General features: G+C 31.7%; 2 protein-coding genes across 2 annotated transcripts in view; both read right to left on the minus strand.

The window, feature by feature from the left end:
- Nucleotides 1-372: 372 nt before the first annotated feature.
- LOC145331396 (uncharacterized) lies at nt 373-6,418 on the minus strand. Its single transcript, XM_080176027.1, has 5 exons — nt 6,215-6,418; nt 5,379-5,450; nt 4,698-4,805; nt 2,169-2,295; nt 373-1,594 (listed from the first exon to the last, which is right to left on the minus strand). The coding sequence occupies exons 2-5, from the start codon at nt 5,403-5,405 to the stop codon at nt 1,329-1,331; spliced, it is 528 nt and encodes a 175-aa protein (XP_080032153.1). The 5' UTR covers nt 5,406-5,450; nt 6,215-6,418; the 3' UTR covers nt 373-1,328.
- Nucleotides 5,762-24,719, minus strand: part of LOC145331262 (uncharacterized) — a 50,373-nt gene continuing 31,415 nt past the window's right edge. Inside the window, exons 22-39 of the mRNA XM_080175879.1 lie at nt 23,498-23,556; nt 21,824-21,935; nt 21,072-21,260; nt 20,499-20,598; nt 20,023-20,144; nt 18,579-18,644; nt 17,552-17,623; nt 16,308-16,409; nt 15,661-15,797; nt 15,142-15,346; nt 11,453-11,553; nt 9,097-9,205; nt 8,390-8,467; nt 7,881-8,010; nt 7,255-7,398; nt 6,798-7,096; nt 6,215-6,409; nt 5,762-5,818 (exon numbers count right to left, since the gene is read on the minus strand). Of these exons, the coding sequence (XP_080032005.1) occupies nt 5,762-5,818; nt 6,215-6,409; nt 6,798-7,096; nt 7,255-7,398; nt 7,881-8,010; nt 8,390-8,467; nt 9,097-9,205; nt 11,453-11,553; nt 15,142-15,346; nt 15,661-15,797; nt 16,308-16,409; nt 17,552-17,623; nt 18,579-18,644; nt 20,023-20,144; nt 20,499-20,598; nt 21,072-21,260; nt 21,824-21,935; nt 23,498-23,556 (2,277 nt within the window). The remainder of the gene's footprint in view (nt 5,819-6,214; nt 6,410-6,797; nt 7,097-7,254; nt 7,399-7,880; nt 8,011-8,389; nt 8,468-9,096; nt 9,206-11,452; nt 11,554-15,141; nt 15,347-15,660; nt 15,798-16,307; nt 16,410-17,551; nt 17,624-18,578; nt 18,645-20,022; nt 20,145-20,498; nt 20,599-21,071; nt 21,261-21,823; nt 21,936-23,497; nt 23,557-24,719) is intronic.

Genomic DNA, 24,719 nt, shown 5'->3' on the forward strand with positions numbered 1-24,719 from the left:
TATAGCCCTCTCTATTCTTCGACTTTAATATTTCAAATAAAATTTTTTTATTTTAATTATTTTCATACTATTTAGTTAATAAAACATTTATAATTATCTATATGCCTATTCTTTTATATTCAATATTATGAGATTTTCTTCTAAAATAATTTTGCTGTTGAGTTTCAATGTATAAAATTTTTGTCTAATTAAAGAATAGAAAATTTAGATTTTATCGTTTTAATTAGATTCAAAATATTTAGATTTCTTAATTATTTACTTTTATAACATTTAACTTATATCACACTATATAACTCAAGTAGCGCAGCTACTTTAAAATTGTAACCTTCTAACCGTCAACAACCCTTATTTCAGATTTTTCAAAAATCATTGATACCCCATGAAAGTAATGACATATTTTGTGATTAACTGTCAATACCTGCCAAAAATAATCAAATATATCATTTTTAGTTTTATATAAAGCTTTTTCCAGTATGGATTTGCAACCGAACAATATCCGCTGGATTAGAACCGGTTCTCAACCACACTGAAAAATTATGTATAGCATAGTATTACACACAATTTTCCACAAAAATTAAAATATAAAACATAAAATTTTTCATCTTTTTCTAAAGACTTACAAAACTGGGCCTAAAAAACTGGTTTTAATCTAATAATTTTTCTTTTTGATATCCACGGAAAGCTGTCTATAATACGATGCGATAAATTACTATTATTGCCTCGCTAAGCTTGGACAAAATTGTTCTTATTATGTAATGGCTTATTTGTCATTTTATAATTCAACTCTTTAGTGAGATTTTTTCTACTAAATTTAATATTTACATAAAATCAACACATAATTACTACGAGGAACAGTAAATTTAAAAACCACATATTTGAGAAATGCAAAATTATATAAAGATGCTGTTTTACAAAAATAAACTAAAAGTTTTATGAAATTTCTTAAAATTTTGATATCTATAGCATTGAGTATGTTAGTTTTTGTTTGATTTTAATAGCTCTTTGATTTAAGAACCTTTGAGTTTTCTCAAATTTTTGATTGAAGCTGTTTAAGTGCATATAAAAAAATGACGCCATACAATACAAGTGACCAATGAAAGGCCATTACACTGACTTAATTACCAATGGCAGGACAGTATGATGTCATTTTTTAAAGCACGATAAAAAGCTTTTTTTGATTGAATAGCAGAAAAAAAGGGGTGAAGATTAACATTGGTGTCATAGTCTTATCCATCAATAACTCATATTTATTAGATAGGGGTGATTCATTTATTATTCAACACCCCAATTTGCACTTTGGGATTGAATCATCAAATGCTTTCCAAACTCTAGTTTGCGATGGTGGTTGTCGGAGCAGTTATTGGAATGGTAAAAAACTCCAAATTTTCCTCCTCCCCAATTTCTTCCACCTCATTCTCCTCCTCCTCTTCCCCAATTTCATCTCCCTCCTCATCCCCCTCGCCTGTCGCGCCCGGAGCGGTCAAACTTGACGTGACCGGCGTTATGGGAATGGTAGCGCCGGCAAGAACCGGTTTTTGGGATGTGGTGGTGGTGGGTGTTGATGTGGCCACTGTTGTTATAAATGGTGCTTGCCCTAAAAAAATCTTTTTATAGAGTCTACAAAAAATGACGTCATACTGGCCTACCATTAGTCAATTGAAATCAATACTGGCTGGTAATTTAGTCTACCTATAATTTGTCATTAGTATGACGTCATTTTTTAAAGGCACTATAAAAAGCTTCAAAAGTTAATATTCCTTTTACACAAAGAAAATTAATCCAGTTATAACGTCAAGATACAATATTTTTGTAATTAATAAATTTGTAGCTGATTTTAGGATGTTGATACACTATTAATATCTTAACATCCACGAATATTTACAATATAAAACAAACATAGTTATATAGTTACAGACAGTGAGAGGTAGTAAGCTTTTTAGAACGCACTTTGCGTGTTAAAAAGGAACAAAAAGGAGTTTCATCAGAGTTACATAGTTGCGCACAAAGTTAATGCAAGTCGTAGAAAACGCTTCAAGTGTTTGAAATTATCTATAGCCAAAAATACGGCATACACAAAGAGAGTAGAATTTATTATTCTTCCATCTACTCAAAATTGATTTTGAAGAGAAAAATATTTGACTGGCTGAATAGTTAGAAGATATTTGTACCTGGTTCTAGTTTAGCAGTTTCCGGCTTGATGTAAGTCTTGGTGTACTCTGTGAGTGTCATGGAGTGCTTCACCCTCAAATGATTCAAGATGGCGGTGTACTCGTGTTTTACATCTCGTGAACAAACCTTTAAAAAACACAATACAGTAAAATGATGCTGGTAACAAAACCTACCTGGTTCCTGGGATTATTACAGGGATCCTGATATAGCAGTATAATAAATAATCCTGCAACCTTAATTGTTTATTATTCCTGAGATGGGTTTATGAAAGGAGAATGCTGCGTTTTTTCGACATTTTTTAGACCTGTCGTCTTCGTTCAATCAATTATTATTATGAAAGGCCCTGTAGGATTTAAACAGAGTATACAACTATTTATTTAAATATTTCGCTTTTGTTGGTACGGCTTTTATAGAAGAAAAATAAATAATATTAGACATTATACAAATAGCTAAAATAATAATTTTAAATTTTGAATTCCTAAGTTGTATACTCTGTTTAAATCCTACGAGTATTTTCTTAATAATGATTGATTAAACGAAGACGACAGGTCTAAAAAATGTCGAAAAAACGCGGCATTCTTTTTTCAAAAATCTAGCTCTGGTGCTAGCAACATATGTACAATCCTGGCCACATCCAATATTAGAAATTATCCCGGTATAAGCAAAAAGCGTTTTTAAAAACTAGTCGCTACTATTTGATGTAATCGTCCTTGGTTAGGTATATTTCTAAAAAAGTATAATTCTTTAACATATTTTGCTTTTGTAAAGAAAATAACAAGGATGACAGCATCCATAAAGTATTTTAAAAAGCAGATGTTCAATGGTCAAATGTTTTAATAATATATATTTTGCAGTTTGGCTGATAGACCAAGAGATTAAGTAAAGTGTCATGTATGACGTCATAAAAATACGCCTATTGTTTATCTCTTTTTTAAGGATTTACTTTCCCACTTTTCCTATCATCCCACCTTTTAGATATATTTTTATGACGTCTCACATGAAACTTTCCAGCGCGCTGCAGCGCTTCAATTAAATTATACAATGAATGCTTGACGGACCGGACAGACAAAGTAAATTACAGAGTAGCTTCGCTACAAAAAATGTTATTCGACATGTTACTTTTTACATGATTAAATATTTCTCACGAACATCAACTTTGAAGAAATAAACTTATTCTTTTCTTATATTCTACAAGTTACATGCACAGCATCTGTACAAAATGGTATTTGTAGGGAACGTTCCATTCCCTCATTGATCAAATCCTATTATATAACGTAGTAAGCTTTTTGTCTGTAGTGAAGGATCTCGCGAATAACTGAAACGATATGGTTCTCCTAATCTTCTTATAGGTCCAGGGAACTATTTTTGGGAAGGATATTTCCATCCTCCCATGATAAATCGCTCTTTAAAAAAACACTCCTTCCCAATTTTTTTTTAATTAAAGCCAATATTGAAAATAAATGGAGGGGGGGGGGGATAGGAGCGTAACCTCTAGTAACTTACTATTGTACCTAACAGAGATGAAAACATTTATAAGTAGCTAAGCTCCTAAATATAAAAGTAAGACGAAAAGTAAAAAAGATGTTTGAAAAAAATAAGCATCTATCAGTTTATCTTTAATAGCGGCCAAGAAAATCACAGAAGGGCATTTTAAAAAGTATATTAGTTTCGCTACTAAAAAGTGTTCTGTTTGCAAATAATATAATATACTTTCAAACTTATCATTACCCTTAAAATGCGTAGTTTTGCTTGTTTTCATCCTTGCTAAACATTTATATAATTCTAACGTAATTTTTATAATCCTTTTTCGAAAGAACGTTTTTCATGTGTTAATGTTCAAAAGATATTCTTTTATTAAGTACATGTAGAAATAAAGACAATCACGTCCAACACTAGCGATGCCTTTTCAAATATAATCTATTTATCGAAAGCAAACTTGGGGGAGGGGGGGTATTTTAAAACTACAGAAGGATATGGAAAATATATAGAGTAGCTTCTTAATAAAAAAATGTATAAAAACCTGTTTTTTTTAAATTACAGCACCTATAACCCCCCATTTCTCATGTTTTAAGCTATTTTACTTTTAGATTTAAGTCTTTGGATAATGTTAGGCTATTTTTCTGCCCTTTTTTACCCCTTTGAATACTGAGTTTCTCTCTTGATGCTAGGGGCTTAGCCGCTAGTGTTATTTATCTTGAAATAATACTTTAAAGGAAGCCTGCAAGAAAAACACCACTATAACTGCTGAAAGAATGCCACAGGTAGAACCAAATACCCAAAACTTGCAGCCCTTAGCTTCAATGACAAAAAAGATATAGGCACTTATAATGACATTGTATATAAAATTATTGAAAGTTTTTCAAATCTCATGATAGAAATTTAAAAAGTAAATAACGTCGTCTAGAAGTAAAATTAAAAGCTTATTTTCAGTAGAAAGTTATGTTGCCTGTAACTGAATAAACTGTATTTTAACAATATAGACACCCATTTGCATACTTAAAATCATTCCAAAATTTAAAAAACCGTACCTGACACTTATGAAGTGTTAAAGTCAACGCCGAGCTTCCAAAATTATTTTGATATTCATCCGGTGTTAAGCTGTGAGCAAGTTGGATATGCTTCTTAAATACAAACTCCTAAAAAATTCAATATTAATAGAATTAAGAAATAAATAAATCAATAAGGAAAAAATTAAGTCTTTTATATAGAGATCTTCGCTACTTATGGATGTTGTCATCCTTGTACCCTTTATACAAGTGTTCACGTGACTTTAATTAATAATTGAGTACAAGTGTTCACGTGACTTTAATTAATAATTGAGTTTCAATTACAGCTTATGAGCTTTCTAGCATCAAAAGAAAAACAACCGTCTGCAAAGTTTTAGGTCACTGGAAAAGGGAAGCAGGTAGTTGACTGTATATACCTTTATTCAATAGATCTATTAATGAAATCGACATTTACACAATCGTGTCAAGCGACACCTTAACAGAGTGTACAAAGCGAAGCTTTACAGAATACACAATGCACGTTATGCAGCTTTTATTACCTATAAAAATTACAACAAACAATACAAATGACCAATGATAGGCTAGTAATAGCATACATTTTACCATTGGTCAAGTAGGCCTATCATTGGTCATTTTTATTGTATGACTTCATCTTTTTATAGGCACGATAAGCTGATTTTTTTGTACGTCTAGAAATGTTACCTCTGGGAAAGTGATTTCAGGGCACATTTTACACTGATATTTGCATCCATTCGCCCAATGATTCTTTCGGACCTAAAAATAAAAAATAGTTATTTATCGAATCGTATTATAGACAATTTTCCGCGGATAGTTTGTTTGTTTTAAAGATATGTATTTCATAAAGAGAAGACATATAAATACAAAATTACAAATTATAGTACGAGACTTTTATTTACATCAACATAGCTTGGTAGCTAGAAATTAATCAGAAAAAAAAGTAATCACTGTGTTATTAAAAAATTAAGAAAATCAGAGATAAAATTAGTTTCTTGCCCTACATTTTGTAACAGTTTGAAGGAAAATTAGGTTAGGAGAATTGTATGGGCATGCAGGTTGTTTTTATTTTATTCCAATTTAAAATACAGTCTTCTTTGCTTAATTTGAGTGATTTGTTTTTGCGGCTAAAATAAGATTGGATAGTTGAGTATATACATTTAACGAGAAATCATCATAATACATATTAAATAAGTAAAAGCTTTCTTTTAGAAAAATAAATTGAGGTTGTCCATTATTATACTTAATATCTAAACAGCTAGTGTATGAATGAAATAAGAAGGAAATACACAAAAGAATAATGCATGATCTGTATTGCTTTCTGTTTTACATTTGTTGCAAATATTTTCAACAAGCTTATAGAGTGCCTAATAAAAATGACATTATACATTGTAATTGACTACAGTAATGGTGAAAAGTATACTGGCCTATCATTGGTCATTTGTATTGTATGGCGTCATTTTTCATTAGGCACGGCTAAAATACTACTTGTTGTTAATGCGCTATAATAACTTGAAAATTACCTTAAAAACAAGCTGTTTAGATTTATCAACAACAGGAGGTGTTCCCGTAGGAGGAGTGGCATTAAGCACCTCCTTGTCAACCGGCGTCTTGGCCAGCAGGTTGGCTGTGGGGGTCAACTTCAGCAGTGGAGAGGTCACAAGTTGTTGTTGTTGTTGTGCTTGTTGTGCTGCTACTTGGGCTTGAACAGCTGCCACCTGTTAAAAAGCATTGCTATTTCAAATTTTGTTGTTTTATGGGGGGAATTCTGTCAATACATACATATGTTTTCCTTTATATTAACGAAGCTACTCTTTAATTCACTTTATCTGTCCATCCGTAATGCTATTAAAACATGCTTTTCTCAGCTTCTATTAAGATATAAAAGTGAATTTATAGTGAAGATTCCCTGCACTTATGAGAATTCACTTCATAATTTACTTGGTCCGTCAGTCTGTCTGCCATGCTTTAAAAAGACATAGATTCTAATTTCTTAGAAAGGTATCGTGTAACTTTGTCTGATTGTCCATCCATGATTTTAAATACTTCACTACTTATGGATGTTGTCATCCTTGTTTTCCAAACTTAAATAAAAGATGAAATGACAATGCTTTCCTGTGCAAGAGCATTTATTGCGGCAGCTTGATTGCCGCCAAACAAGCTGCTTACGACAGCTGACATTGAAGCGGACGTGGCAGGGTTAGCCATGAGTGTACTTGGGCTAGCTACCAGTGTCCCTGCTGGGCTGGCTACAAGTGAGTTGGGGCTAGCTACAAGTGCGCTAGGGCTAGCTACAGCTGTCAGGCCAGTGCTGGGACTTGATGAGATGATTGTGATAGCCTGTGGACTGCTGAGTGTTGTTGTTGCCAGGTTTTGCTTGGTGGGTGCCAAAGAAGTTGTAGGAACTAAAGAAATAATATACTTTAACTGACTTTTAAAACATGAAGAAAATATTTAATTAAAATCATGTACAAAAAATGATTTTTATTGACTTGACAAAGGCGTTTGATACAATACTAATTAAAAGAAACATGCAATATAGAGAAGCTTCCTTACAACTTACCTATATATTTGGAGTAATACTGTGTGAGAGTGAGTGAATGTGACTCCAGATGGCTGGCCATAGTTCCTGATGACAGCTTCACACTCAGTCCACAAAGACTGCAGCTGTGGAACATCTGCTTTTCGCAGCTGCCAGGATTTGATGCTGAAAATAGATGGGAATTATTTTACTGAAAATTTTGAGTGAGAAAGAGAGTTTTTTTCTTTTCCACATTCTTATTGCCTTTTCATTAATTTAGTGTTCAAATTGTCGATTCTTATTAGAAATGGCATAATAACCTTGTCAATAGTTCGCAATTTCTGATTATATTTAAAATCATACATTTTAAAATTTTTTACATTAGTTGAATAGCAAATTGTGACACTGCGCTGAATGAATCTAATTGTTGGTATTTCCCTTTTTGCTTTGCTTTATGTTATTATTATGCCTGCATATTGTTATCCATTCTATGGTACATGGTAAGGTTTTTGTCTCAAACTAAAGATCTCAAAAATCCTGGTCCGATTTGGTTAAACTTTTTAGGGTAGCTTCAAAACTGTCTTGGGTTAGTTTAAAGCTCTTTCCTAATCCCTAAATTCCCCTAGATGGTAGAGGCGAAGCAACTAGTGTATTTAGAATAATCTAACCTGAATATTGGATAATAGAAACAGAATGGCTGTTTGCCAAATGATTTGAGAATGTGTTGATATCTCCAATGACTGTGGTGCTACAAACTTTACAAAATCTTGTCTCTCCTTGACTCCATTGTTCCACACTCTAAACAAATAGTTATATTAAAGGAACCCTGCAAGAAGTACACTGATTTATCTGCTGTAAGACTGCTACAAATAGACCTAATACCCAAAATATGAGCCTCTAGCTTCATTAACAAAAGAATAACAAAATTTCAAAATGACATTTAGATACATGAAAATTTTGAAAGTTTTCCATTGCTCATGTTAGAAATTTATATAGAAGCAAAAATAAAGGCTTATTTTAGGCAGAACGTTAGATTGCATTTAACTTATTGCATTCAAAAATTCAGTTTATGGTATTAACAACCAAGTTCAAGTCCACTTATATCGTCTAAAAATGTGCTCATGTTGCAATTTTAATCACGCAACCTCCACTATAATATTTACAAATAATTGCTTACCTTAGTAAAAGTTCCCGTTGTTTTAGCTGGCAGGGACGAGGTATCTGGCATAGACGTCGTAGGAGCTACAGGTCCCTTCTAAATATTTATCAATTATTTAGCGGTAAAAAAAGTATATTAATCCATCCATGGAATTTTAAAGAATTAGAATTAAGAAAAAAGTAGAGTGAATTATCTTATTTAATCGTGATTAGCAAAAGGGGATTCATATTTAAGGGGGGAAGTGATAGGCATGCAGAAACCATTATGTAAAGCTTCCCTATGATCGAGAACTCTAGCAATTTAGTAGCTATCGAAAGTTTAAGCTTCAGACAAAAAAAATTTCTACTTTACATAATAGAATACAGTTATTTTAACATTCTCTTTTATAACAAATATTAAATGTTTTTTTTTAGGAAGTAGAGAGATTGTTTTTTTTTCTATTTTATAAATGAGGATTAACTTTATATAAGGGTAACAGTATATCCGTTTGTGTGTGTTCATCGGTGTAGCGAAGAATCTGCTTTACAATAAAGCTTCTTATTGGTCAAGGGAAATTTTTAAGCAACTAGAGGGAGGATACCACCAAGAGAAAAACCCTAGTTAAAAATGGCCAACTCCTAATAGGTTTTTACGTTTTCTTTTTAAAATCACTATTGGAGGGTTAAGACTTTCCTGCCATCCCCTAGAGGCCACTACAAGAGTAGCCACTATTTGCAAATATTTACCTGTTTGATATATTTTTCTTCATATTCATTCATGGTCATATTGTGTGACTTGAGGTGGTCATTAATTCCAGAATATGTCCAGCTAACATACCTGGTACATCCAGGAACTCTAAATAATGTTTTTAAAGATTAATTTCATCATTACCACCAAGGAGGAAGGGGACATTGAGCTAGTTTTATAAGTAATGTTTTCCTATTTGGTGGCTTAACAACTTTGGGGACTTTTATTGGTTGAGTGTCCAAAAGTTTCAACCTCTAATTGTTATCTACAGAAGGGTTATTTTGTGTTTTTTGTACATCAATTTATTGCCTATTGTCTTATCCCTTTAGATCCATGCGTGTAATTAGAGGCTAATTAGAGAGAAATAAGAGATGTTTTAATACTATACAAATTATATATTTATGTAAATTTTTTAGAGATATTTTCTTTTTAATTCTGTAAATATAATCTACAATTTTTGAAAGTAAAATTTAATTGTAAATCATATATAAATGTGAAAGAGATACGTCTTTATTCTGAGTATTCTAAATGTTTTGAAAATATTCTCTCCCGATATTCAATTTTAATTCCTCCTTTTGACTGTTTTTTTTTATAAAAAAAACTTAATACCTATTTTAAAACTATCTTTCAATAAAGTGCCAAAGCGGTAGATATTTTTAGTTTTGTTGGCCCCGAGGGGCCCAAGGCTCGGAACAACATTCACCACCAACAATTTCACCAATCTTAAATCGCAGCTGAGAAAATCAAATTTCTCCATAGCTTTACGATAGGACTGACGGACAGACAAAACAAATACAGCACAGCTTCGCTACTAAAATGTAGAAACAAGGATATAATATTTCATAACATCCTCTACTAGACCTCACAGAGGGTTAGAATTTATTTAAATAAATTTTTAGAGGCAAACGTAATGTACTGGGAATTGTAAATTTTACTTACTTAGATCAAAGTAAGTGTTCCAAAAACTTCATATTAAATAAAAATAGCCGGAAAAATCCTCTAAACTGCCGTATGCCCCTCCCCCCCTCCCCCCCACTCCAAACCAATTTTTCTCCAATTTGAAAAGAACAAAATTGTACCCAGGGGATATTTAAAAAGTTTCGGGGTAAGATTGATTTTCCTTCCAGTACCTTTTCCCTGTTTGTTTATGTTTATATTTTTTCTAAAGAGCTTTCATCAGTGTTTCGGAGCCGGAGCCGTGGAGCCGCCATATCAAAAATTGAACTTTTAAAACCTTTTTTTTCTCTTGATTTTAGGTCGGAACCGGAGCCGCACCCAAATCAAACGGCTCCGAAACGCTTTCATAATATATTTTCCTAATCATTGTGTTATGATTTTGCATGTTACCTACTTTATTCAATTATAAAGTTACATAAGAGAGTATTTGAAAAGGTAGGGTTAAACTGAAAGAAGCCAATTAATTTTACAAATTTATGCAAAATCTTTAATTAAAAATAATTAATAATTTTAAACAGAGGTGGATTCTTAAAAACTTTTGCCTCACTAAAAATTCTTTGCCTTACTAAAATTAGTGAGGCTTGCTAAAAATTTAGAGGGGATAATTTTGCCTCACTATTTTAGTGAGGCAAAATGCCAAAAAGTATTTTAAGAATTCACCTCGGGATTCATTTCGATTATATCAAAGTTAAGTTAAGTGAAAAATCAAAGTTATAGAGGGGGATGTTATTTTGGAACCTAGTAAAGGTGTCTGACTCTGATTAAGACGTAAAAAATTGCCAATGAGAGGCCAGTATACATTGTAATTGACCAATGGTAAAATTTATAGTGGCCTCTCATTAGCTATTTTTTTACGTCATAATCAGAGTCAGACACTTCTACTTTTTTATTTTGTATTGGTTAAATCTACTGAAAATAATTTCCAACCCATATTAAAAGTATATGTTTAACTTATTTTTATTTCAAAATGTTTTTTTTAAAATTAAAGATAAAATAAAAGAAATAATATTAGATTTAGAATAAATGGATGTTGTGATAGGGGAATTTTAGTCGTCAAATAAGGTTGCTAATATATAGTCCTCAGATATTGGTCAATATGTTTCTCCATGGTCAGAAAAGGGGTTGGGGTAAAGTCATAAAGATAAGACTTGGGGGGAGGAGGGTGTCGTTATATTGGCCAGTTGGGAGAAACATTTTATTATAGTGTGTAGGAATCACAATTTCCACGTATTCTATATCCATTGAAGGAAAATTTACTAAATCTAAATAAAATTACTTTTTTGGCCTTTGATTATTGTGTTTAGTATTTCTATATTTTTCTCCCTTAATTAAAAAAAAAGATTTTACACAATTCAATCGGAAATATCCTAAAAAAGAATGTTTGTAAAAATGAATCACCTGCATGTGTATTGATTGATTTCTTCCTGACTTCCAAATTGTTCCCTGTATTCTCGTAAATTCATTCCGTGCTTGCTGTTTATATGGCTGATATAAGACACCTTAAATATACATTTATAGTTAGACATTTACCCCATCAAGAGGAAGGTGGTTCTAAAAGCCCCCCCCCCCCCATACACACACATACAGTTAATGGGCTGTTTATTACAATAGTCCCAAAATATATATAACAAAGTTTTCTTATTCGTTGGCTCAACAACTTTGGGTACTTGAGTGAACTTTGATTTGTTGATTTATTACGTTGAGTGTTAAATGAACAAACCAATGAAAATTCAATAAAAGTCCCCAAGGCTGTTAACCCAAACGAGGAAACGTTATTATAAGACTTTGGGGACAATTGTATTAAACAATATCAAAACAAAAACATTAAAATGAAACATGTATAATGAGGTCAAACGGAACAATAATTAAAACAAAATATTATTAAAATAAATTTTGATTATTTGAAGGATTCTTTTAAAAATAATTCTGCTCTTAATTATGTTACTTTTGTAATACGTCATATACATAATTCTTTACATATGTATACAATTTTTAATTGGATATTTCTTTAAAATAAGATTGTAAAGGAACAAAACGTTTCATGAAATCTTGTTAATAAGCTCCAAAATTTCCCATTGTTTTCTCGTCACAAAACTACTCTAAAACTGTAATTGTCCGTTTATTTGAATCCAGAAAGAGAGAGGGGGCTGTTTATTACAATAGTATAACAGTATATGTATAATAATGTTTTCTTATTCGTTGGCTTAACAAATTTGGGAACTTTAGTTAATTTTGATTGGTTGATTTATTAAGTTGTGTGTTCAAATGTTTAAACCACTAATTATTATCTACAGAAGGGTAATTTTGTGTATCATCATTGAGGATGTACATCAATTTATCGGCCATTGTCTTATCCTTTCAGATCCCTAATTTGAATCACTAGGAAATACAAAAATATATTAGGAAATATAAAGTAGTAAGGTTTTTGTATGAAGCTAAAAACCTAGGAAATTACAGGTCCAAATGGGTTGGTATGTGGTGGTTTTTATCTAGTTTCTTGACATCTCCCAACCTCCCCTAGAGGCCAGGGGCGAAGCAACTAGTTTAATAAAATAAAAACTATTTAGAAAGAAATATCTAACTTTAATTTTAATGCTGCACTACCATATAACTATTTTTATCCTTACATATTCTCATGAATTTTACCAATTTAAATAAATATTTTCAAAGAGCGGGAGCATAATTGGGAAATATAAACAGTAACAAGATAAGGTTTCATAAAATATTATGCATTTCAAAATTAAAATAAAGATTCAGGGATCTTAAGGGATAAACAATGGCCGATAAATTGATGTTCATCCCCAATCATGATCACACAATTTTACTAATATGTAGATTACAATTAATAATAATGTAGTGGTTAAAAAGTTTTGACACTCAACCTAATGAACCAACCAATCAAAATTCAACTTCAAAGTTGTTGACCCAACAAAAAAAACATTATTGTGAAAATTTAGGGACTAGTGTAATAAACAGCCCAATGCTCCCCCCCCCCCCCCCATCCCTAATAAAGCTATCTGTTCTTTTGTGCAGAAATTATTTTCTAATACCTAGGCAAAGTCTGATAAAAATGGTCAAAAATTTCACATAAACAGACATACATACATCCTCCTAATTAGGTCGATATGGCATACAATCAAAATGAAAGCTTTGTAATGCTTTTTCCGCGATGATAAGGCATTAAATAATCTATTAGAAATTTTTATAAAAATTAAGCTTTAATGTTCTATTTAATCTGTCCTGTTTTACTTTCATAGAAAGAACTATTCCATATCCCTAATACCTATAATTTTCTTTATTAAAATTCTATTAATTAGTATGTCCAGATCTTCTTCTCTAAGAAGACAGTATGTTTAATCAATTCCGCAATACATAATCAGTGGCGTGAACAGGGTTTTGTCAGGAGTGTTTAAAATTGACAACCCCTTAACCAAAATCAAAGGGGGTGTAGAGGCTTGTATGAGAGATACCTGAGGGGTGTATTTCTATTTTCAGATGGCTGGATACACCTCCTTAATTGTTTATCCCTCTTCATGACCAACAACAAAGTAAAACAAAAGTGGGGGAAGTCTATTCTTTTAACTTGACCCTTCCTTTGTCGCGTTCATTGGGTGTAGATCCTTGTCCAGGGGGTTTTATGTGTTTAGGGGGTTGCATCCAACCCCCTTAATTGTTAGGGAAAGTTATACAACCTCCTTCTACACGCCACTAAATTCCTAATAGTATTTCATGATCTCAAAAAGTCACCATAGCAAATAAATTTGAGATTTTGTTTAATGATGATAAAGAAAAGCAAAGGGGGGGATTTTTTCATGTGTATTTTCCGCAAAGTTGTGTTTAGCGTTTAATGAAATATGCTTATTAAAGACAGCTTGACTTAATAAGCGCATTTGACTAGACGCTAACACATAACTTTACAAAAAATATGATAAAAAATACCCTCTTTATAATGTGATACGTTAGATTATACAAAGTGTCCGAAAAAAAGTGTGACGTCAATAGATCCATCTCTTTTAAAGGGTTTTCCCACTTCTCCTCTCATCTCTCCCTGTTATAACGTCACACGGCTAATTTTTTCGAACACTTTGTAAAGTCTCGTGATACGTGTGCGGAGGTGAATGCACAACTCCTAAGAGGCCTCCTAATTAATTTCAAACTCTATTCAATTTATTCCTCAATTCTTTTTAAAATTGGAATATTACCAACTTTTTAATTGCGAATATAGTTAACAAAACTTATTTTTTGGTTTGTCTTTCATTTTTTTTCAATGGTATCCAATGTTTTAATGCAGGTTATCTCATTTGTTTGCTTTAAAACTTTGGGTACCTGAATTCAAAATTGATTAGTTGTTTTAAACTTGAGAGTGTAAAATCTTATTGACCATGAATCTTGATCTACAGAAAAGGTTATTTTGTGTTTTATATGTTTTTTTTTCAAATCCAGGTATCCAATGACTTATAAGATAAAGTTCAAGATTAAAAAAAAAGGCTTTTCTGCAATTGCATAAAATCCACCATGTTTTTATATCTTATAACTCTAACTATGATTAATTTAGGTTCAATATTTAGAAAAAAACTGAAATTTTTAACAAGGTAGAGACCATTGTAAATTTTTCATTAATTTTCATCAATACTTGAACCTTTATTCTAAAAAAAAAACTCAATGAAATAAGATTAAATTAATACTTTTTTAATTTAAATAGACATTTTCCTTCAATAGTCAAAAGAGAGTTTGTTTTATAGAATTTTTAAAAAAGGTTGAAGAATAAGGAAAAAGTAGTGTTCAGGTAATTTTGTAAAAAGAAAGAATTAAATTATTTGAATTTCATTTAATTAAATATATACCTCACCACCATCCCCCACCTATCTTTCTATAACTAAGAACGTCCAAGCTTTTTTAGTTGGAAAATTGAGGGGTTTTAAAGGTTTAAAATGGGGTAATTTAATGTATTTTTTTTGTTGAGAGGAGTAAAATAAGGGGTTTCTAAGTTTGAATCAAACAACCCAGCCCCTGTGTCTATAACCAAACCTTCTTCTTTTCAACCAAAACTCCGACAAAGGTTCCTTCTTTCCACAATATGGTTTTACCTGTGCTGTAAACTGTCTGTTGCAAGGTATACATGTAAATCTGGAGCCACGGTACCACGGCGCTTTCCCGTCCTGCGGCAGCCGCGTTGCGTTGGTTGCTGGAGGCAGACTGACCGACAGACGGCCGGCTGATCCTTCACCGGATGGAGTTATGTTACCGCCGGGTATTATCACTTCTCCTAGCTTTTGCGGTGATAGCTCAGTGCTAAAAAAAAACATTTAATTTAATTGAATATGGATTATATATATAACGTAAAATAAAAAATCTTCCTTTTAAACTCAGAGGCCAGCTGTTTGGCCGTAAGCAGCACTAAAAGTTGCCTTAATTGACGGTAAATTAATATACATCATAAATGATGATAAACAAGATTACAACTTCCTTAGAATAAAATTATTTTTTGAAAAGTTAAGACAAGAAAACTACTTAAGGTTTTTCAGCCAACGAATAAAATATCTAGGTGATAAAACTTTGGGTGCCAGTGTAATTTACATTCTAATGTCCAACACTCCCTGACTTGCCTTGGAATAAACTGGGAGGCCGTGTGTGCTCCCAGAGTCCTTTGGGTGGCCACTGTCGACCTCCGGGACTCTCCTATAGTCACCACAGGGCTCGGGATCTGGCTCTCATACTCTTCCAGGGTGAGGCTGTGCTTAGCCTAGAGAGATAGATATATTGTAGATGGATAGATAGACATATAGTTAGATATATTGTAGATGGATGGAAAGATAGATAGTTAGATATTTTGTAAATGGGTGGATAGACAGATAATTAGATATTTAAAGTCAAACTATTCTTAATTTTGACTAAATGTATATAAATTAAAAGGCCATAATCAGTTTGACTTAATAAGCACATTTGACTGGAAGCTTGCATTTCATTATCCTCATTTGTTGCTTTCTAAATTAATAAACAGATAGATAGGAATATAGAATATAGATGAATAGCTTAGATGGAGAGAAATGTGAAGAAATAGATAAATAGATGATGGTAAATAGACAAATGAATAGACAACGACTGTTCGTCTGCCCAGGGCTAGTCTATCTTTGGACTAAGCCTTAATAGATGGATTTAAAGTAAGATCGACACTGATAAAAATAAACGATTTCGCAGTTTATTGACCATAAAAGATAGATACATACAGAAATCTAAAGAATGAAAGAGGTACCTCTAAATGATATTTAATAATATCTCTCTCGCATTTCATGGATCTTTGACACAGTGAACAATGAAATATTCTTGTCTCAACTTCGCAGCTGCCAAACTCATTCTAAATAAAGATAAAATTACGTATACAATCAAACGCTTTTGTGACATCGATAAATTTTAGATTCTAAATAATCAACAGAAACTTTATAATTTTTAAAAGTGAACCCAAATTTTCAAAATTGTATACATTTTCAGACAGATATCTGAATTATGGAAATTTTAAAAAAATTAGGTTTAGTCCTAAAATATTCAGTCAGTAATATATCTGTAAGAAAAAAATCAATCCTAGGATTTTTCTTCAATTTTTTCTGGGATATTTGGATAAAAACATATACATATATATGAGATATATATTTTTTGATTACTGAGGTGAATTATTTTTTAAAAATTTGCCTCGCTAAAATCTTAGTGGGGCAAACTGGTTTTAGTGAGGCAAAAGTTTTTTTTAAGAATTCACCTCTGGTGTAAATTAAGTGGAAATTTATCAAATTCCAAACCGTTTTTTAGTTTCAATATAATCATTTAAAAATTATGATTGGGTGTCTATTAATTTTAATGGTTTTTTAGAATAAAATTATTAATAAACGTCTAATATCAAACTGTTAAATTAAAACCTATAATTTATAAAAAGAAATGTACACGTTCTAATTAAAATAAGCCACTTCAGAATAAAATGAAATTTTGATGAAAATTAGGCCTCTTTAAAAATCTAATTATTTTACAATATAACAGGGATCTAAAGGGATAAGACAATGGCCGAAAGAATGATGTACACCCCCAATTATGATTCGCAATTCTACCCTTACAAATATTACAAATAGAGATTAAATCGTCTTAAAGAAACAACCAATCAAAATAAATAAAAGTCCCCAAAGTTGTTCAGCCAACAAATAAGAAAAAGTTCTTTAAAAACTTTGGGGACCAGTGTAATAAACAGCAAAATGTCGCCTTCCCCCTTGACAATATACGTTTTTTTTTACAAATATAACAAATTTAAAATAAAAAATAGCTGTAATAAAGACAAAAAAATGCGAAGACACGGGCCATCAAAACTGGTTTTAATATTATGATTGTATGTATATTCTCATATTCGTAGAAAACTGGATATAATACGATACGATATATTTTTTTCAGTGTGGCTGAGAACCAGTTTTATCCACCGGATATAAATCGGATTCGAAGCCATGCTGGAACTAATATTACCTCATACGCTGTTCTTGATAGTTTATGGACAGAATCCAAATGATATCTACATGCTTGCGGATAATGCCAGTACTAAAAAAATAAAATATATTATAACATTGCATATACAAAGCATAAGACTATGTTAATTTGAAATGAAACAAGGATGACAACATTCATATAGTAGCAGAGCTAATAAATATAAAAGTAGGAAGAACAGCCAATCATATCTTTACACAAGAAAGTCTCAAATACAGAATAACCGACAGACAGGCTGACGGGAATGGTAAGTTATACATTAGATTCTCAGTGCTTATAAATATGAATATTAAACAAGGATGACAACATCCATAAAAGCGAAGCACTGAAACGGTAGGACAAACGGACATAAACACTTGTTTAGTATCTGAACTGAATAATCAGAATTTAAAAGTATAAGAGTCGAAGCAAAATTGTAAGTAAATATGTTGAAAAACTGCTTGAAGCAGGATAATATTTATGGACATACTTACATTTTTGGACTTGATTATAGAGTTGCTTCGCTTATAATATTGTTCTTTTTTGTCCCAGGAATCAATATACCAAAAATCATATCAAACGGATAATTAGAACACTTGAAAATTTGTTGTTAAAAAAGTAGAAAAATCAACATGTTAAAAATGGACGTACGGACATTCTGGTAATGATTATAGAGTTGCTACGCTTTCTAAATCGTACCCAACTACTACAGGAATCATCATGCAAAGTTTGAAATCGATAAGACAATTCTAACATGCCTAAATTAACGAATAAAAGCTATCTATCTCGGACGGACGTACGGACCGACCCTAATTATAGAAAAGCTTCGCTTTTAAAAAATTCTACAGAAGACAGATGACAATAAATGGTAGAAACGTTTGTACACTCGACAAAATGAACAAACAAACAAAAATTCAATAAGCCCCCAAAGTTGTTCACTCAACGAATAAGACTACGTTATTATGAGACTTTGGGGACTAGTGAAATTACAGGCCAATGTCCCTTCCCTCCCTCCAAAAAATAAAATAACCTTTTGACATATTTGACAGCTATATCTGCATCCAAAATACCAAGGAACATAGTCAACTCCTTCCACCTAAAAATAATTCATTTCCCTATTTTTTTATTTGCCAATTTACCTTACAGAAAATTACCCCTTCTGTAGATTACACTTAATGGTTGAAACATTTTAACACTCCAACCAATCAAAATTCACAATCAAAAGTCACCAAAGTTTCAAAGCCAACTAATAAGAATACGTTATTATAAAACTTTGGGGACTAGTGTAATAAACATCCCATTGTCCCCTCTATCTCTCTTTTAATCTCTCCTTTTTTTGACATTTACTTTTAGGGTCATTTTCTAATTCTATGAATATTCTTGAAAATGTTTATGGTGCCTATAAAAAAATTACGTCATACAATACAAATTACTAAATTACCAATGACAGACCAGTATACATTTTTATTGACCAATGGCAGGCTAGTATACATTTTAATTGACCTGATAGGCCTAGTATACACAGACTAAATTACCAATTGCAGACCAGTATACATTTTAATTGACCAATGGTAGGCTAAAACATCAGGGAGTAAGGGAGGGGACAATGGATCGAATATTCAATTTTTAAGTAGTCTCAGACTTTGGGGACTGGCTTAAAGGGAATGTGCACGAATACAGCAGATTCTTACTGATTTTGGGGACTTGCGCATCAATGCCCCGCTAACTAGCTGAGCTAGTTTTGAATATGCAGACAGAAAAGTTTGTTTTTTATCGCTGGTTTTAACAAATATTTTTTCCCAAGAAAATGTCTTTTCATGTATAGAAACTCTACTGTGATATTTATGTATTAAATAATCTAAGAACCGCTTGAATTTTGGGGTCAGTTATAAATATATTAGAAGGGTTGAGGGTGGTTTAAACAAGATTTTTCTAGTGATTAATTACAGAATGTTTACTACATTGTGATGTGTTGATAATTTAATTTTCAAGTAAATGATTTTTTCTTAGAACTAATTTTGTTCTAAATTAGGTTACCATGATCCCCTTACAATTTTGGTAAAATTTTCTTGAAAAATCTGGTTTTCGTTGCTTTTCAGCGAACCCTCTTAAATTGAATTAATTGCCCATTGTCCCCTCCCTTACTCCCTGCTAAAACATAGACTAAAATACCAATGACATGCAAGTAAACATTTTAATTGACCAATGGTAGGCCAGTTTTACGTCATTTTTATATTCACTACAAAAAGCTTCATATTCTTGATCTAATTTTCCTAAATTTTTCTCTATAGCTTGGCTAATAATCATTAATTAACATTTAGACTTTTATGCTTTTGACAACTACAAAGAAAATAGTATTTAAAGAGAATGGTATTTAGAAAAACAAAAATCACTCTCTTTTATGTAAATATGTAATAACACCATATCTGTCTATCTGTCTGTCTGTCTGTCTATCTATCTATCTAAGAACTTACTGGAAGAGTACTCATGCTAGTGATAGTAGGATCAATGGTATGAGCAGGTGGTGAATATACTTCTCCAATCTCAGCTGTATCGTCAATAATTATCTCTCCATCTTCCTCTCCCTCCAACTCTTCTAAAAAATCAAGGATGTCAACATATCAAAGAGCAGATTTAACAATAAATAAATGAAAAACTTACATTTATTTGTGTTAAAAATTAGTAAATTTTCAAAAGGAGATAATAATTTTTGTGTTTTCAATCATTAAATAACAGGAGATCTTTTTGTGATCACGCTAACCGCTAAACCGATATGGTTCTCCTATACAATGTATCTTAGGTTGGGTTCTAGGATGGTTTATAACTATTTTAAGAGAGAGTACCACCAACCTCCGACGAGAAAGCAATTCTAGAAAAAAAATCTAGATGCGAAGCTGCTAGTGTTGGTTAAAAAGTTTTAAATGTGTGGGATGATTCTGTAATATCTAACCTCTGGAATGATCTATATCGTCATCATCATCAATAGCAATACCATCCCCAACCTCTTCTAAGATGACTGGACCATCAAGTGTAACATTTTCAGATCCCTCCTACAATATTATAATAGTTATAAGTTGTTGTTTTTTTTCTTTCGAACAAAGAAAATCAATAATTTTGTGAGTTAACAATATTGGGGTTGAAAAATAACAGTTAATTGTGATACATTTTAAATTTGGAATTTAAATCAATAAAAAGAAAAAATTAAGCATTTGATAGTTTTTAAAAAAATATTACAAAAGTTAGGGCACGTTCTTTGAATAAATTTCTTTCTTTTTAAATTCAAACTTATATTTAATCATTTATTGTATTTTCCTCGGATATTAAAATGAAAATTTTTAAGATTAAAACCAGTTTGTAAGCCCTAAGTGGCCGAAGGCCAGGGCAAACAAGTGGATATTAATTTTATTATTCTTGGAAAATTAGTAGATTATTCAGTATTCCTTTAAATTATAATCGATTTCGAAGCCATACTAGAAAAAAACTAACACTTTTTATTTGAAAAAAGCAATAATTATTAACCAACCTGCATTCTTTGAAGTAAAAATTGCGACAAATCCGGCCCGTCATAGCCGTCATTTGATTCCGGCCGCAGCACGGCTAGATTTGGCGGTGGCGGGAGTGTTGGTCGCGCGTTCTTGCGCGGTTTGCGCTGCTCGCGCGCAACCACTTGGTCACTGGCGTCCATATATGCCCGTTCATAATCAATAAGCTCCTATAATATATATATTTTTATACCTAATGACTCAAGAAAAAGACCAAATTTTTTTAAGCAAGGTTTAGCCAAATTATTGATTTCAAGTTTTCAACTAAATATTTGTAACTGGAGAAAGTGTCTCAAAATTCAGCCATGTGACGTCATAAAAATGAGAGATTATCCATCTCTTTTTTAGGATTTTTTCCCCACTTCTCCTCTCATCTCCCTCATTTTATGACGTCACAATGCTAATTTTTGAGACACTTTGTCCAGTTACAAATATTTATATTTTTTTTATCTATATTTACATTTTTAGGACTTTAAGGCACAATATAAATCTATCGCTTTACAATGTTGTTTCTTTTGGGAGGTACTGGGAGGGTTCATAACTATTTCGAGAGGGGGGACTCCACCCTTCAAAATTGGCCCTGAAAAAAACCTTCTCGCCAATAATTTTTTTTTACTTTTTCTAAAAAAAATAAAAATTTTGTGTGAGTTCGACTCTGCCCCCCCCCCCCCCTCCCAACACACAAACTCAAACGCCCCTAGAGGCCTTTAGTTAAAAATAAAGATCAACTTACCAGTGTATGAACATTAAGTAGATGTTGAATAATTATTCCTTTCTGACACTTCAATTCTTTAGCACAAATAAGACAGCTCCAATATTTGGTTATAGTCTCTGCGTTACCATACCTTAACAATAAATATTATTATAGTTATTTATCGCAGCTTTTCGCGGATATTAAAATAAAAAAAATCTTCTAGATTGTTAATATGTTAATTATAAAAAATAAATGCATTAAAATGCCGTTTACAAAATCGCTAATTGAAAGTAGAAAAACGGAAATGTGGTTTCTAAAAAGGAAGGGTAAAAATATGCTAAAATAATATCTAAAATTCAAATTAATACCTATTTTTGATATTTTTAACATGTACTGTACATTTATGATAGAATTCTTTGAAATTAAGTAGTCAGGGAAGAGACAATGAAGCTAAAATTAAGCTACTCAATTTTCTCCCCCCTCCACCAATTTTCAAAATCATAAGAAAAACTAGGTGAAATTTTTTATTTATGGTTCATTTAGTCCTTGTTTAGTGTTTATGGCTGTCTTTCAACAGAAAAAAAGTTTTATTGAATCTGTATTGGGATTCATTAAAACTAATTAAAACATTTTATATACTTTTACATCATTTTTATGGTAGGTCTAAAACAGAAGCGTGCAAAAATCCTTAGGGGTTAATACTAGGGTTGGGCCGGATATCTGGCCAACGTTCGATATCCGGCAAATGAACGGATATCCGGCATTTAAAAAATCACCACTAAAAATATAAATTATTCGATTTTTAAAATATTATAAAATGACTATAATCTTCTGTAATAAAAGCTATTTTAATATTGCTGCGCTACTTTAAGACAAGGATAAAATTGTAATTATTTCATAAAAAAATCCTTCTGTCTGCAAATATTGTTAATTCAATTAAACAAGTTTTAATTTGTTTTCAAATTCAATTAGAAATATAAATTAGTATTATCTCATAACAGTACATCCTATTTAATATCCAAATAGATAGGCGCGTGTATAGAAATTTTGCCCGGGAAGTGCGCGAAGCGCACAAAATTTTTAAAACCAGAGGTTATGAGAAATCATTTTGCTCGTATTTCTGGATGTTGACAAACAAGGATAAGTAGCAATAAACATTTTGTATAAGAAAAATCACGAAACCTTTCTGACATATTTGTTTAATATTTATATTTCAATATGAAAATGCTATATTGTAATTTTTAAGCTTCTGTGAAGAAAAATATAAATTAAAAGATGAATATGATAAAAAAAATCACGTAACTATATAAACACTATTCAATGCAGTATAGTGGACACTATGTTGATCAAATAATACCCCAAATAAATGGTAGCCCCTTTTATAAATTGTAAAATATTAATTATAAAAATTACAGCTTTTAATGAAGTGTTTTCTCAAAATGTTACTGTTTTATGAACTTAAAAAAGGCTAGTTATATATTTCTCTACTCATTAGAACTTAGAGCCCCTAGATGCTCAGGGCTATTTAGTCTATCAAATGTTAAATTAAGGTCTAGAAATGATTTAAAAATAATATAAATTGTATCCTGTACATTATTTCTTTCTAATGCTTTGTTTAAGTCTTAGTGATATAAATAACTTATTAATTAAGGAATGACTTTGTTTTCTTTCCATGATCCACTTATTAATATGAAGGAATTTTATATTACTTACTTTGATTCATATTCCTTTCTTGACAGATTGTGAATTCCATTTAGATGCATTCGTAGAGCCTAAAATAGAAAATATTTATGAAGCACTGGAAAGTGTCAAGTGTGACGTCATAAATAGACGTCTAAAAAGGAGGGATGAGAGTAGAAGTGGAAAAGGAAACCTCTGAAAAAGAAATGAATTTAGATGTAATTTTTATGACGTCACACATGAAACTTTCCAAGGCTTCATATTTATCTATATCATTATTAGATTAGCATCATTTATTTTTCTACTTTGGTAATGATAATGACGTAAATATGAGACAAATAAGCCACCCGCTCAACATAGGCGTCCAAGGGGGGGGGTAATGGGCCATTTGGCACCCCCAAAATTTTGTGAACAATACCCCCCCCCAAAAAAAATTACCCCTACCTTGGGGGTGCCGTAGGCACCCCCAACGATTTTGGGGGGGGTATTTACCCAACCCAAACCATTTTGGGGGGGGGTAATTACCCCCCCCAAAATAAATGTTCTTTAAAAAAATTTTTTTATGTTCTTAAAAAAAAAAATTTTACTGAAAATTTTTTTTTTGGGGGGGGAGAGTAAATACCATCCCGGGGATCTATGATGTAATTGTAAAGCACTGAAGATTCCATAAAATAGATACCTAACTAAATTAAATATTTCATTAAATAATGAAAAAGAATTTCTATAGGCGATTTCTTTTGGGAGGATGTCAGGGTGTCTCAAAACTAGTTATAAAACTTACCAGGACCTATAAGACGCTTCACTTTAAAGTATAATCATATTGGTTCATTGGTTAGTGAGTTAATTATTGTATTTTTATGTTCTAAAGAATAAGATACTACTATATATTTGAATAGTAGTGGCGCCCTTAGCATCTAAGAACTCGTGTTTTCTAAAGGGTAAAAAGGGAGGAGAAAAATAGCCTAAAACCACTCAAAGGATTGACCTATAATAGTGTGGAACCATCATGGGATCTATGTGAAGCTTTCCTAAAAAGGAGAACTCAGTATTAAAAGTAATGAAATCTGAAGCTATAGTCAAATAAACCTTACTTACTACTTTATGTTATAGGATAGTACTTATTAACTTAATAGATTAGGTAGGTGCTTTTTTTACATAATTAAATTACCCCCCCAAAAAATTTTACCCCCGGGGTAAATTAGTTTGGGGGGGGGTAATTACCCCCCCCAACAGATTTGGGGGGAGTATTTACCCC

Source organism: Acartia tonsa, chromosome 11 (assembly GCF_053477335.1).
Source record: "Acartia tonsa isolate MP-2025a chromosome 11, ASM5347733v1, whole genome shotgun sequence".
In the NCBI taxonomy this organism is placed as follows: Eukaryota; Metazoa; Arthropoda; class Copepoda; order Calanoida; family Acartiidae; genus Acartia; species Acartia tonsa.